The following is a 14632-nucleotide window of genomic DNA, read 5'->3' as shown; positions in this document are numbered from 1 at the left end:
AAGGATCGCCAGAGCCCAGCAGGTCGAGGCTGCGGTGGCCGGAAGCATGCCACTGCACTCCAGTTTGGGTGACGGAGTGAGACTCCAACTCAAATATATATATATATTACTGTAGTTGACAGATTTTATTTCAAAATTGCCTTTGACCCTAGCCAGTGTTATGAACTACATGAATAATTTAAATGAACTTAAAAAACAAATAGCAATAGCTGCTTTGTTTTGTGAGCCTTCCATAACCAAAGATGTCTGTACTAGGAATCTGAAGGCTGGGATCAGCATGCTAGATGCCAACTCTTCCAAAGTGTCCATCTTAGAACCATCCTGGGATGAAGCAAGTGCCACGTGGAGAACAACTCCATTAAAGCTAATAGGACACAGAGCCTAGTCAGGGCCTTAAAGATGGCAGTGAGCATTCTAGCTAGCACTTAGAAGTCAGAAACCAGTGCTGATCTAGAGTGGCATCTGACACAACCCAGGAGCTGATCTATGCAGTCTGTATGTGTATACGTCTAATGGCTTCTGGGTGGTCTCTGGGGATAAGTCACTTTAGAAATCTCAGGAAGAGGCAGTTCAAAGTTAACCTGAGAGCTCCTTGGGTTACTTTTGGAGAGATGCAAGCAGATTCCAACATTGCTCAACTGGAATTTCTGAAAGTTTCCCAAGTAAAAATGGTCTGATGTGTGGACAGTATAAATTCTCTTATGAAAAATGCTAAAACTTACATGGAAAAGGAATGTTCCAGTAAACTTCCATGAGAGGATTCCTTGGGTAAAATATTCTTAATTACTGATATTTTCCAATTTAACACTAATAGTTTGGAACTTCTACCTTAGGTTGAACTTTTTTAAAAAAATAGGTTATTTAACATTGTATGACAATATATTTACAGTTTAAATAGAAATTTTCTTTTCAATAATCAAAATACATCCTTAGCAAAAATTTAGAATGTAAAATTTTATAAAATAAACAAGACCCATAGAAAAGCATATTTCAGTACCATTTCAGACTTAGCCTAAGACGAAGGTTTTCCTTAAATCCTGACACCCTCTTGGACAAGCAAGCCTCCTCAGACAAGAAGATCCCTCTTCCAGCAAGCAATTTATCTTCCTGATTTGGTTGTTTTTATAAAATGCTGATACAAAAAGATTCTCCAAGATGAACATTACAACACTGATCAACAGAGCCTTTAAGAAGAAACAGTACAATGGGGTCTGTGGGTCAACAAAACAAGGTCACTATATTAACAAGCTTCTGGGTGCAGCCAGGGCTAACCCTGCTGGTCTGCACAGCTGCCTCATCGCCTCAGGTGGCGCTCATCCTGGTAGACGAGCAATCAGTGGCAAATACACCAGCCTTGCAGGTCCACAGTAGCCCACACAGGAGCGTTTATGTGAGCAAGATATCTTGAAGAGCACCCTAATACTCAAGTGGGAATTGGGCCAGAAACAGACTGGGAACCAACTCAGTGCACGCATTCTGTTTCTTTTCTTTGTGGTTACTGTGTCCATCTTGAGAAAAATTCTTTTGTTCATGTGGCTTGTTAAAAAGAGTAAGAAAGGAGTAGCGGTCAACTTTGGCCAAACAAAAAACTTCTGCACGAGTGTCTAGCTCTGTCCAAGTGCACTCGGTTCATGGCTGCCCTTGACAGGAGTTTCTCGTAGAGGTATTTGCATGTGCTCTCATTCACTCGGCAGGTCTCAGATCACAAAGGATGACTTGTGTCTGAAGTCACCCTGCAAAGCCAGCACAAAGTTAGAACAATCAACAAGCCTGTTGGGCAGCAAGAAGGGAAAACACTGGTTAAGTCTAATGTGGGCTAAATATTTTCCCCAAAAAGGAAACAAAGGGCAAAACTACAAACAAATGAAATAATGATTCTTAAGAAGTAACATCTACTAGTACTTGCAAACTGCAAACTCCCTTAGTGTGTGCATGTCATTGTGAAAAGCTGCAGCCCTCAGGATCTGCTGTGTTACTTGGGAACCCTCTTGGCTTTCAAGGAGGGTTGTCATTTTCCCTGCTGGGTACACCTACATTTCCAGCTTCCTAAATAATTACCTCCTCGTCTGTCCTGATATAGTTAACTCCATCTGGCTTCCCTGGGCTCTTGTAACTGTGAAGAGAAAACAGCAGTTCAGCGACATGGTTCACATAGCAAGGCCAGCTTGAACTCTGCTTTCTGCACAGAAGGCAAGCTCACCTTTCTCCATCCTGTTTGTTGTTGATGAAGTAGCCACGTCTGTATGCACAGCAGATGCCCAGCGTAATTAGGGCCAGGACAGCAAGGACAACCAGAACCCCCCCAATAATTCCGCCAATGTTCAGGTCATCTGAAGAGGAGGTTTGAGGGGAGAGATGAGACATACTATCCATTCTTTTTTTCACTATCTGTTCTGTTTTATTTTTTCTTTTTGTAGTAGGAGTCTCACTCTGGCACCCAGGCCGGAGTGCAGTAGCACGCTCAGGACCACCATAGCCTAGACCTGTTGGGCTTAGGTGATTCTTTCGCCTCAGCCTTCCAAGTAGCTGGAACCACAGGTGTGCGCCACCACACCCAGCTAATTTTTTGATTTATTGTAGAAATAAGGTCTTGCCAAGTTGCCCAGGTAGGTCTCAAACCCCTGCGCTCATGTAATCCTCTCATCTCAGCTTCCCAAAGTGCTGGGATTATAGGCATGAGCCACTGTGCCCAGTTCACTATATTTATGACTATTTTTTTAAGTTGGAAACTCATTCTTGTCGTCCAGGCTGGAGTGCAATGGCACGCTCACGGTCACCACAGCCTCATCCTGCTGGGCTTAGGTGATCCTTCCACCTCAGCCTTCCAAGTAGCTAGAACTGCAGATGCACACCACCATGCCCAGCTAATTTTTGTGATTTATTGTAGAAATGAGGTCTCACTAAGTTGCCCAGGCTGGTCTTGAACCCCGGGGCTCAGGCAATCCTCTTGCCTCGGCCTCCCAAGGTGCTGGGATCACAGGCTGAGCCACAGCGCCCGGCCTCACTGTCTATTCTTTTTTGTTTTTTTTTTGTTTTTTTGAGTTGGAGTCTCACTCTGCCCAGACTGGAGTGCAGTAGCACGCTCCCGGCCACCGTGGCCTCGACCTGCTGGGCTCCGGCGATCCTTCCGCCTCAGCCTTCCAAGTAGCTGGAACTACAGGCACACGCTACCATGCCCGGTTAATGTTCTGATTTTATTGTAGAGATGAGGTCTCGCCAAGTTGCCCAGGCGGGTCGCGAACCTGCTGGCTCAGGCAATCCACTCACCTCAGCCTCCCAAAGAGCGGGATTACAGGCTGAGCCACCGAGCCCGGCTGTCACTGTCTATTCTTAAAGAAGATTCTGACCCTGCTGCACCTCCTCCTTCTCCTCCTTCCGCTTTCCCTCACCCCCTTTCAGGCCTACCTAGCTGGGAGAGCAAATTGAGAACAGTTACAATCTTTTTAGCATAGAACATATAGGACATCACGACCCCTAACTTCACATGTAAAAAGTACAGAGACGTCTATGGTGCATATGCAGTTACTTTTTTTTTTTTTTGAGTCAGGGTCTCACAGGCTGGATCGCAGTGGCATGATCGTGGTTCACTGCAGCCTCAACCTCCTGGACTCCCAGGTTCAAGCAATCCTCTGGCCTCAGCCTCCCATAGTGCTAGGATTACAGGTGTGAGCCACCACGCCCAGACAAGTTACACTTAATACTGTCTTTAAAAGGGCTTGGGCTGGGCTCAGTGGCTCAAACCTATACTCCCAGCACTTTGAGAGGCGGAAGCGAGAGGACTGCCTGAGCCCAGGGGTTCAAGACCTGCCTGGGCAACTTGGGGGAAACGCTGTATTTACAGTAAATCAAAAAATTAGCTGGGCATGGTGGACCACGACTGTGGTTCCAGCTACCTGGAAGATTGAGGTGGAAGGATCGCCTGAGCCCCGCAGTTAGAGGCTATGGTAGCCATGATAGTGCCTCACGCTCCAGCCTGATGACAGAGTGAGACTCCAATCCCAGCCTTCCCTCAAAAAGGCTTGTCATTGTTGTTTTAAAAACTCGCTGGCTCAATACTTAAGAACATTATCAGTGGTTACAAGGACAGGATCAGGAGCCAGGAGTTCCAAGAAAGAAAAAAGTCCCTGGTTTCCAGGGCCTTCCTTTGTTATAGATCATTTGGGATTAGAACGCTAGTTTCAAGCCTTACTTAAAAGTAAAATATACTAGGTGAGACCTCCACCTTTCACCTCACTGACAGTCTAGCCTCCTATCTATTAGTCCCTTGAGAAGAAACCCCCTGGATTCTCTCTTCCCATTTCTGGATACTAGGCAATGGTACTTGGTCACCTGCAATGTGGGGGTACCAGTGGCTGTTGCTGTTTCTTTTATGCAAATAAAAATGCATGAAAAGATGGGCGTGGTGGCTCACGCCTGTAATTCCAGCACTTTAGGAGGCCAAGGCAGGAGATTCGTTTGAGGCCAGGAGTTGGAGACTAGTCTGAGCAACATAGTGAGGCCTTGTCTCTACAAAAATTTAAAAAATTAGCTGGGCGTGATATCACATGTCAGTAGTCCCACCTACTCTAGAGATTGAGGGAAGAGGATCACCTGAGCCCAGGAAGTTGAAGGTGGGGTGAGCTGTGATCATGCCACTGCACTCCAACCAGAGTAAGACCCCAACTCAACAAATAAAAAAGAAAAAGAAAAATATGCAGGGAATTTGTCAACAAAAGTCAACTAACTTGGAAGTAAAATTTTCCTTTATCCTAGTGTAATTAATAATTCTCAAATGTGAGTGTACACTTAAAAATCAACTTGAGCCGGGTGCGGTGGCTCACACTTATAATCCCAGCACTTTGGGAGGCCGAGTTGAGAGGATTGCCTGAGCCCACAGGTTCGAGACCAGCCTGGGCAACTTGGCAAGAACTTCTCTCTAAATAAATTAAAAAATCAGCTGTGCGTGGTGGCACATGCCTGTAGTTCCAGCTACCTGGAAGGCTAAGGTGGAAGGATCACCTGAGCCCAGCAGGTTGAGGCTACGGTAGCCGTGAGCATGCCACTATACTCCAGCCTGGGTGACAGAGTGAGACTCCAATTCAAAAAAAAAAAAATCAACTTGAAATTCTCAAGCTTCATCACTATTCAACAGGTTGGGACAAAACTTCAGGAGAAAACAATCCTAGAGCAGAGTTTTTCAAATTTGACAGATGCCTCAATCACCTGTAATGCTTGCTTTACACAAAGACATTTCTAGCACATGTATGGGTTGGGCCTTGGAATCTGTATGTGAAACAGTGGTCCCAAATGGTTCTTATCATCAGGCAATTTTGGAAAACACTTCCCTGGGGGTAGCTGCAAATAAGGGGGCAGAAGGGATTCTAAAAGCTCCCAAGTGATTAGATGTATCCATCCCCATCTTCCCCTCAATAGTTCCCCTTTAGAACCAGTGCCCTAGAGATAACATCATCACAGAACAGATACAATTACTGGGGATAACACTCGGATTTTTAGTTTCTTGCAAAATGGCTACAGCTGGAGACATTTCTGGAGCCCTTATACCACCTTGTTTTGATAATTCTACCAATTACCAAAGGAATGGAGTTTATTAATACCATGGTGAAAGTTACATGATTTGCCATGTGCCCAACACAAGAAGACCCTGGAAAGTCTGTTTTGAGAACCAGTTTATCTAGGATCAGAAATTTCTCATCCTTCCCTTCAATGTCCAGTGGATTTTGGTGGATCTAGTCAACTTCAGAAGAAAGGTCACCCATGGCAGAACAGTTGTCTAAACTCATGGTCTAATATTAAACTTACATATTTTAAAATTTATTTTTGAGATAGGGTCTCATTCCGTTGCCCAGGCTGGCGTGCAGTGGCATGATCTCAGCTCACTGAAGCCTGGACCTCCTGGGTTCAGGTGATCCTTCTTCTTCAACCTCCTATATAGCTGGGTCTACAGGTGCAAGCTACCATGCCCAGCAAATTTTTTGATTTTTTGTAGATATGAGGTCTTGCTGTGTAGCTCAGGCTGGTCTCGAACTACTGGCCTCAAGAAAATTTCCTGCCTCGACCTCCCAAAGTGCTGTGAGCCATTGTGCCTGGCCCTCATATTATACTTAAAATGTTATATTCACTTCTCAGTCTTCCAATGAAACCTTTTAAAAAAGTAACTCACAGACTTCCATTTCCTGCTCCTCACACCTGGCTGAGCCTGCATCATTGGAAGCGATACAGTAGTACTGCCCCGAGTCCTCCTTGTGAACGGCACTGAACACCTGTTTCAGGGAGCAACAAGTGGGTCATTAGACCAATCGATAGGGCAGATTTCTGAGGGGACAGGGAAGCTGAGAGCCCCATGAGATCCTGCCAAGTCCAGAATGTGGCCAAAGGCCTGTGTGTTTGCTTTTGGTTCCCCTGTGGCTTTCCAGGCGCTGTGCTGGGTTCTCTCTGACATGCTTTCCTGACACTCTTGCCTGAGACCCACCAATGACAAGATGCCCTTGGCACATGGAGACACCAGGGCTGGCGACATCCAGAATGAGAGGGGAGCTTTACTGTTCTTCCAGCAGAGGGCACTCTGATAATGGCTACTCCTTGGGCAACAGTTGGCAATACATAGAGGATCCCATTCTCATCCACCCGATGACTACATGGAGTTGGATATTCCAGACCAAAAAGTGATTTTCAAAAATAACTAGATATAGCAAAAGCCTGGTGTGGTTTGCTGGTGAGATCAGCTGGTCCTCTAGTGTGTGACCAATCTGTTTCCTCTCCTCTCCTACTGGGTTCTGAAATTTCACACGTTTTATCCATAAAGTACTTCAGTATGTATCTCTAGAAAATAAGGACTTTTAAAAACCATAACCCCAATACCTCTATTATGCCTAAAGTAGTTAACAATTGCTGAATATCATAAAAAATCTTGCTAGTAACCAGATTTCCTTGATTGTCTCACAATAGTCTTAACAGTTCATTATCCAAATCAGTACCCTAACAATGTCCACCCATAACATTTGCTTACTATCCCTCCTGAGTCTCTTAACCTACATGTTCTCTTCCTTTATTTTACCCCTTAAAACTTGTTTATAAAAGAAAGAAGGGTTTTTTCTCCCACAGAATCTCCAGCGTTCTGGATTTTTAGCTCCCGTCTTATAAAGTTGTTTCATGTCTCTTTTTAACAATTGTTCTTTCCTCAGTAAGCATCCCTTGCCCCCAATAAAGTCATCTCCATTCTCACCTCTTAGAAGAGATCTTACCAGAGTGCCTGTTTCAGAGTTTAAGATGAAAGAGGAATTTCGAAATCTGGGGTTGGCTCTGGAATCTGTCGGCAGCGGCACGTCGTTGCGGTACCAGCTGTAGTGAGGCCGGGGATAGCCCTCGCTCTCCTGGCAGTGCAGCGTGGCCATCTTGCCCACAGGTACAGCCTTCGGCACTCTACAGACAGGGGTGACTGGCTTCACTGTGGGAGAGCAGGGGCTGGTGTTTACAACCTCAGCAAAATGGCTCTATTTTATCAAAGCCCACAGTAAACTGGCTCCAAAGACATGAAGCCAGCCACGGGGCTCCTGCACCACTGCATTCTCCCTCTCAGCTCATCCAACTCCTTCCATCTACTGGAGGGAGCTGTGGAGAAGAAAGGACGCTAAAGCTTCTCCAGGTGGAGGGAGCAATAGAGGCTCCACTTCTCTCTCACCTTCTACCTCAAGTCAGCAGTCTCAGTTCTAAGGGGTCTGCCATCCCTGAGTCATGTGATAGCCTCAAGAGGAAAAGCGATCAAAGGACAAATTGATGTGTTTTATTCCATAGAGACTCATCAGGCTTGAAAGGGGCAAGAACATCTTATTTCACATGGGCTCCTACCTTGCACAGTTAGCTCAATAACAATCTCGTCAATTTCTTTGCGGTCATTTCGAGCAACAACCTCACAGCGATAAAGAGCAGAGTCTTTCCGTGTCACATTCCAGATCTTCAGGGAAGTCTTCCCCAGTAGTTCTGCACGACCTGCCAAGTCTCCTGTAAAAAAGAAGAAACAAGCCGGGTTCGGTGGCTCAGCCTGTAATCCCACGCCTTTGGGAGGCTGAGGTGAGTGGATTGCCTGAGCCCGCGGGTTCAAGACCTGCCTAGGCAGCGAGACCTCATCTCTACAATAAATCAAAAAATCAGCCGGGGGTGGTAGCGCGCACCTGTAATTCCGGCTACTTGGAAGGCTGAGGCGGAAGGATCGCCGGAGCCCAGCAGGTCGAGGCTGCGGTGGCCGGGAGCGGCCACTGCACTCCAGTTTGGGCGACCGAGTGAGACTCCAACTCAAAGAAAAAAAAAAAAAAAGAAGAAGAAACAGGACACTAAAAAACTCTTTAAAGATGTCTTTGCCACTTGAAGAGGGTAGTTTCTGGCGTCAGAATCTGATGCCACAGTAAGAAGATCACAGATAGGCTTCTGTTTCTAATACCATGTAACAGAAGTGGACTCCCTGAGGAAAGGAACTCTTACTATTCCAGTTTGTAACCTGAGCATCAAAAACAGTCACTGGTGTGTAAGAGGCATTCATTACATGTGTTTCTGGAACCTCATCTTCTTCTCATCATTCCCAAGAGGAACTCCCCATGAAGAGAAAAACAAAGTAAACAGAGAACAACCGACATTTCACAAATGATGCTGGGACAAATGGATGTCTACATGCAAACAAATAGTTAAACTTCTTCTGCACCTCATATTACAATGAAGATCTAAAACAAGAGTTAAAGTTGTAACACTCTTAGCAAAAAGGCATGAGCATAAATGTTCATGACCTTGGATTAGGCAATGGTTTCTTAGGTATGACATCAAAAGCAAAATTACACACACCAAGTAGTTATCTTGAACTTCACCAAAATTAAAAATGTTGTGCTTCAAAGGACAAAAGCAGGTAAAAAGACAATCCTCAGCCAGGCTCGGTGGCTTAGCCTGTAATCCCGTGCCTTTGGGAGGCTGAGGTGAGTGGATTGCCTGAGCCCGCGGGTTCGAGACCCGCCTGGGCAGCGAGACCTCATCTCTACAGTAAATCAAAAAATTAGCTGGGCAAGGTAGCACGCGCCTGTAATTCCGGCTACTTGGAAGGCTGATGCGGAAGGATCGTCAGAGCCCAGCAGGTCGAGGTTGCGGTAGCTGGGAGCGGCCACTGCACTCCAGTCTGGGCGACAGAGTGAGACTCCAACTCAAAAAAAAAAAAAAAAAAAAAAAGACAATCCTCACAATGGAGGAAAATATCTACAAATCATATGTCTGAAAAACAACAAATAAGGAAGGAGTTAGGAAAAATAACACAAAAAAGTAGAAACTAAACCTGACAACTAGTGACAAGTATATGAAAGACTTACTGTGATATAATAAAAACAAGAAGATGCTTATGACAGAAGATGAACATTGTCAACATTTTCTAATAAAAAGGTTGGTTATACAGAAATCATTAATAGAGAATTATAATTTTTACCATGTATCAACATAGTAAATAAAAATTTACCAGGGTGCTTTTGGTACAGTCTTGTACAGAGGCAAGAGAATAGACCAAGCAGATTCTAGCTTTCCTCCAGTCCTCTTATTTTGTGGGGTCAATAGTCTCCCTTGTACTCCCCATCTCTGTGGTTAAGCGTAAGATATTTAGGTCCCAGAAAAGGAAAGTTCTTTTAAGAAAAGGCTCTCAGCCGGGCTCGGTGGCTCAGCCTGTAATCCCGCGCCTTGGGAGGCTGAGGTGAGTGGATTGCCTGAGCCCGCAGGTTCAAGACCCGCCTGGGCAACTTGGCGAGACCTCATCTCTACAATAAATCAAAAAATTAGCCGGGTGTGGTAGCGAATGCCTATAGTTCCAGCTACTTGTAAGGCTGAGGTAGGAGGATGGCCAGTGCCCAGCAGGTCGAGAATGGCCGGAGCCCAGCAGATCGAGGCCGAGAGCGTGCCACTGCACTCCAGTCTGGGTGACAGAGTGAGATTCCAACTCAAAAAAAAAGAAAAGAAAAGAAAAGAAAAAAGAAAAGGCTCTTTCCTGGTTTCTCTGATGATCTAAGCTACACGTACAGGGTTTAGCAGGGTTAGCCTAAGTAGCCAAGAAAACGAACTTGTTTTCTGAGAGTAACATTTCCATCTCTTCAAAAATAAGGGGTGAAGGAGGGACCTCACATTAGTGGGAAAGCACACTTTTAAGAGCCTCTGACTCCTGACAACACTGAGAACCCATAGCAGAGACCATACTTGTGGTAATTTCTATATCTTTCTCAGCTAGACTTCTCTCGACACTCTGGTGGTGCCCCACTCAGAATCTGCATTTGAACCTGTTTATCCTTCCTTCCTGCTGGAAGGAAGGTGCATCCCTCCACTCCAGACTTCTGTTACTGCTCCCTCCCCCTTCCTCAGCAAAGCCCAGGCCTAGCAAGTCTCCCTGTGAGTCCCACCACTGCCCTTCACTTCAGCTCAGGTTGGCCATTGGCTCCCTGCCACGTTCTGCAAAATAACTCTGCCATGGTGCCTTTCCTCTGAGTGTTGCCCATCTCCAGCCTCTTCTCTACAAAGTAGCCATTCAACCTTCTAAAGCACAGATGTAGCCATAGCACCTCCTCTCAGAACCTCTCAGTAGGCCCCCAGCAACTAACTTTGCTTACTTGGCATTCTGTGTGGCCTGCTTGGCTGGGAAACTTCTCCAGCCTCCTCTGCCCCTCTCTGCCCAGCTCCAGCTTTGGTGGGAAACATACTGCCAGGCTGTCTGTTGCTGCACTCCACACACAGCATTCTCTCCTGTACCACCAACTCTCTCCACACACACCTTGCCACCGTGCTAACCAGTCATCCTTCACACTGTGCCTGAGGCCATTCTGGGGGGCCCTCCCTAGCCACCATCCTTCTCATACTTGTGCTATTGCAGGGCACCCTATGCTTTCTTCCCACAGGGCATCCCCAGCACCAAGCCAAGGACATGGTGGATGGCTCAGTAAATCTGGGTTATCGCCTTGCTGCTACATGTGATCCTTCTGAGTAACTCACTCATATCACTCATCCAGGGACCACGAAGAGAAGATGGCCTAGGAAAATGTTCACTTTGATTTCTCAAAAAGATGGGCTATGAACAGATTAAAATCCTAGTCACTGAACTGATATTTATTGAAACTGGGTGACAGGTACTATACTATTCTCTTTTCTTTTGCATATGTATGACATTTTCCATAATAATACATTTTAATAAAAACCCAAGATCCTGGCTACAGATGCAGATTACCAGTCTGAAGTAAGAGGTCAGCAGGCAGAGAAGACTACTGGATCATACCCTGAATATTGTTGTCAAAAAACACATATGTGGTTTGGTCATCTTGAATTTTCTTCCATTCAATCCTAGGGTCATTTGTCTGTGAATCCGTAATGATACAAGACAGTTCCACGCCTAATGAGCAAAGAAAAAAAAGAATGCTCAGTGAATGTGGAATGCTTCTAGGTTCACTTATATAACCAGACTTGTAAACTATCTGTAGTTTAAGAGAGACCTCTCCTGCAGATTAAAAACCTAGCCACCTCCAAGCTCTAAGAGACTGAGGAAAGATAAGTTTTGCCAGAAAAACACAATTAGCAAGGATTTTTCTAGATAGAGTACACCATCCATCCCTTAAGCACTCTGCTTGTATATAAGAAATTTCTTGGCTGGGCGCAGTGGCTCACACCTGTAATCCCAGAACTTTGGGAGGTCGAGATGAAAGGCCCACGGGTTCCAGACCAGCCTGGGCAAACTGGTGAGACCTCATCTCTACAGTGAATCAAAAAATTAGTCAGGCGTGGTGGTGCCTGCCTGTAGTTCCAGGTACTTGGAAGGCTGAGGCGGAAAGATCACCTGAGCCCAGCAGGCTGAGACTGTGGTGGCCATGAGTGTGCCACTGTACTCCAGCCTGGGAGACAGAGTGAGACTCCAACTCAAAAAAAAAAAAAAAAAGAAATTTCTTTGTTGTGTAATCACAAAGCTGGGCAGGAATCAGATGCTAGTCAATATAAAACCTGCAGAGTTCACTGTTAGGTCTGCTGACCGATGCTTCACTGACATGTATGCACTGTTGAGTGGTCACCCCTTGGTACAATATAGAGATGGGTATGTGTCCTGAGGTGGCTGCAGGACTACAAAATGTCCATTAGATGGTGCTCGCTCTCCTCAGTGTCTTCCTTGTACTTACTTTCAAATTCTTGTACCACTGGGTTTCGGTTGCTGGATTTGAGATTTACAGCCTCTATCAAGCAGCCTGAGGGAAAAAAGAGAAGCAAAATCAGACACAATGCATCTCTCAAACAGCAGAGAAACCCTGGACTGAGGTTAGGTTTTTCTCTTCTATATAGGCTATAGTCACTAACCACAGAGAATGGAAAAATGTTATATTCCTCAATAAAGTCTCCTAGGCATGGCTTTCTCTCTGACCTTCACTGGAAGGAACCAAAAGAAAGAGTTCTGAGAATTTACTCTCCTTCTTAGTCCCAGAACAAAGCATCTAGAGCTTGAAAGTCTTTTCTCTAAACATTTCCTTCTTGCTTAGGGTCATCATAAACCCCCTGACACCTCTAGCCCAGACCAGCATGAGCCTTCTTCTGTCATTCCTCACTTCTCCTCCAGGCTTCCAATCCTGTAAAGGCACCTTGGTGCCCCTTCTGGATGGCAACGACACTCTCTGGGTACAGTTATCAACCAGTTAAGAGTTCACCTCACTGTATTAGTATCTAACCCAGTGGTTTTAGTCCAGGAAGATGTTTTCATCAGTCTTTGGTGAAATGAGAAAAATAATAATAATATGGTGATTTTCATGAAGCTAAGTTTATACTACTGATGAAATCAGGATATGCTACTTGCATGGTAATGCCTTTAAAAACTAACTTCTGGCTGGGCTCGGTGGCTCAGCCTGTAATCCCAGCACTTTGGGAGGCCAAGGCGAGTGGGTTGCCTCAACCCTCAGGTTCAAAACCAGCCAGGGCAACTTGGCGAGATCTTGTCTCTACAAAAAAAAAAAAACACACACACAAAAATTAGCCAGGCGTGGTAGTGCTCGCCTATAGTTCTGGCTACTTGGAAGGCTAAGGCAGAAGGATCACCAGAGCCCAGCAGGTTGAGGCTGTGGTGGCTGAGAGGCATGCCACTGCCCTCCAGCCTGGGTGACAGAGTGAGACTCCAACTCAAAAAAAAACAAACCCCAAAACCACAAAAACCCCACCTAATTTCTGATTCCTCAGGTGTTTCAGCAAACATTGGAAACCAGTTTATCAAGGTCTCAAAAAATAATCTTGAGAGAAGATCGAGTAGGTACACTGACCATCTATAAAATGTCATTTAGCTGCCTGGTCTCTAAGAAAATACGCCATCCCCAAAGAAGGCCTTCATTCAGAACACCCTCATGAAGGTTTCTGGTCTTGGCTTATTCTACCAGCTAAAGAAAATGTGCAGAACAACTTGTACTCTGAGCTGCTCTCTAACTCCTTGCACATGAGGCAGTCTGCTCACCACAGCAAGTCATTTTCTTCCTTTCTTTATCTGATTTAATGATCCAGCTACTAGTATCCACACCAAGCACACATTTTGATTCTTTCTTTCTAAACAGTAAGACAGCACTAATTCTAGCAGAAGTCTTAAAGAATCTAATAAAAAGGAATGACACACAGAAGTATAATATGCTTGAGTTGCTATTAGTTTCTAAAACACTCACTTCTGCCAAAGGTTATAGAAATAAGACAAGTGAAGGTAATTTTATGTTGTTTTGTATAACCATGAGCTACTCTTTCTGGAGGCCAGAAATACATCCCATGCATGTGCAGCACTTTCTAATTTCTTCTTTTCTCTCTCTCTCTCTCTCTTTTTTTTTTTTTTTTGAGTTGGAGTCTCACTCTTGTCACTCAGGCTGGAGTGCAGTGGCACGCTCACAGCCACCGCAGCCTCAACCTGCTGGGCTCAGGAGATCCTTTCACCTTAGCCTTCCAAGTAGCTAGAACTATAGACATGTACCATCATGCCCGGCTAATTTTTTTTAATTGTAAAAATGAGGTCTCACCAAGTTGCCCAGGCTGGTCTCAAACCCCTGGACTTAGGCAATCCTCTCACCTCCGTCTCCCAAAGTGCTGGGATTACAGGTGTGAGCCACCGTGCCCAGCTTCTACTTCTTTTTCAAATTGAAGCTCCAACTTCAAAGAAGCTCCAATCCATTAATAAAGAACGATATATGATGTTCTAAGTCTCCACAAAGGCCACACAGGTTCCTTCTGAGGAAGTGATCACTATGATGTAGATGACACACTGAAACTCCGGCTAGAGTGCTGTGACCAGGGATCAGCTTCTGGCCCAAAGACTATCAAAGAGGCCTGAGAGCTAATGCATGAGAGCACAGCCCAAATGAATAATGTTTGGACAACCTAATCACAAAAGAAATATATTACAAATAGAGATAAGCTAGCTGGGCTCAATGACTCAGCCTGTAATCCCGCGCCTTTGGGAGGCTGAGGTGAGTGGATTTCCTGAGCCCACGGGTTCGAGACCCGCCTGGGCAACTTGGTGAGACCTCATCTCTACAATAAATCAAAAAAAAAAAATTAGCCGGGTGTGGTAGCGCGTGCCTGTAGTTCCAGCTACTTGGAAGGTTGAGGCGGAAGGATCGCCGGAGCCCAGCAG

At 45.3% G+C, this 14632-nt stretch overlaps 1 protein-coding gene across 1 annotated transcript in view; it reads right to left on the bottom strand.

Annotated features, from left to right (window-relative positions):
- Window positions 1-945: 945 nt before the first annotated feature.
- Window positions 946-14632, bottom strand: part of JAM3 (junctional adhesion molecule 3) — a 77196-nt gene continuing 63509 nt past the window's right edge. Inside the window, 8 exon segments of the mRNA XM_008070827.2 lie at window positions 946-1733; window positions 2059-2113; window positions 2201-2330; window positions 6161-6260; window positions 7242-7444; window positions 7846-7998; window positions 11276-11389; window positions 12165-12230. Of these exon segments, the coding sequence (XP_008069018.2) occupies window positions 1698-1733; window positions 2059-2113; window positions 2201-2330; window positions 6161-6260; window positions 7242-7444; window positions 7846-7998; window positions 11276-11389; window positions 12165-12230 (857 nt within the window). The 3' untranslated portion in view covers window positions 946-1697.

This window comes from Carlito syrichta, unplaced genomic scaffold, assembly GCF_000164805.1.
Source record: "Carlito syrichta isolate Samal-C Ts95f unplaced genomic scaffold, Tarsius_syrichta-2.0.1 Scaffold314027, whole genome shotgun sequence".
Lineage (NCBI taxonomy): Eukaryota > Metazoa > Chordata > Mammalia > Primates > Tarsiidae > Carlito > Carlito syrichta.
This window is presented reverse-complemented; position numbering and strand designations above follow the sequence as displayed.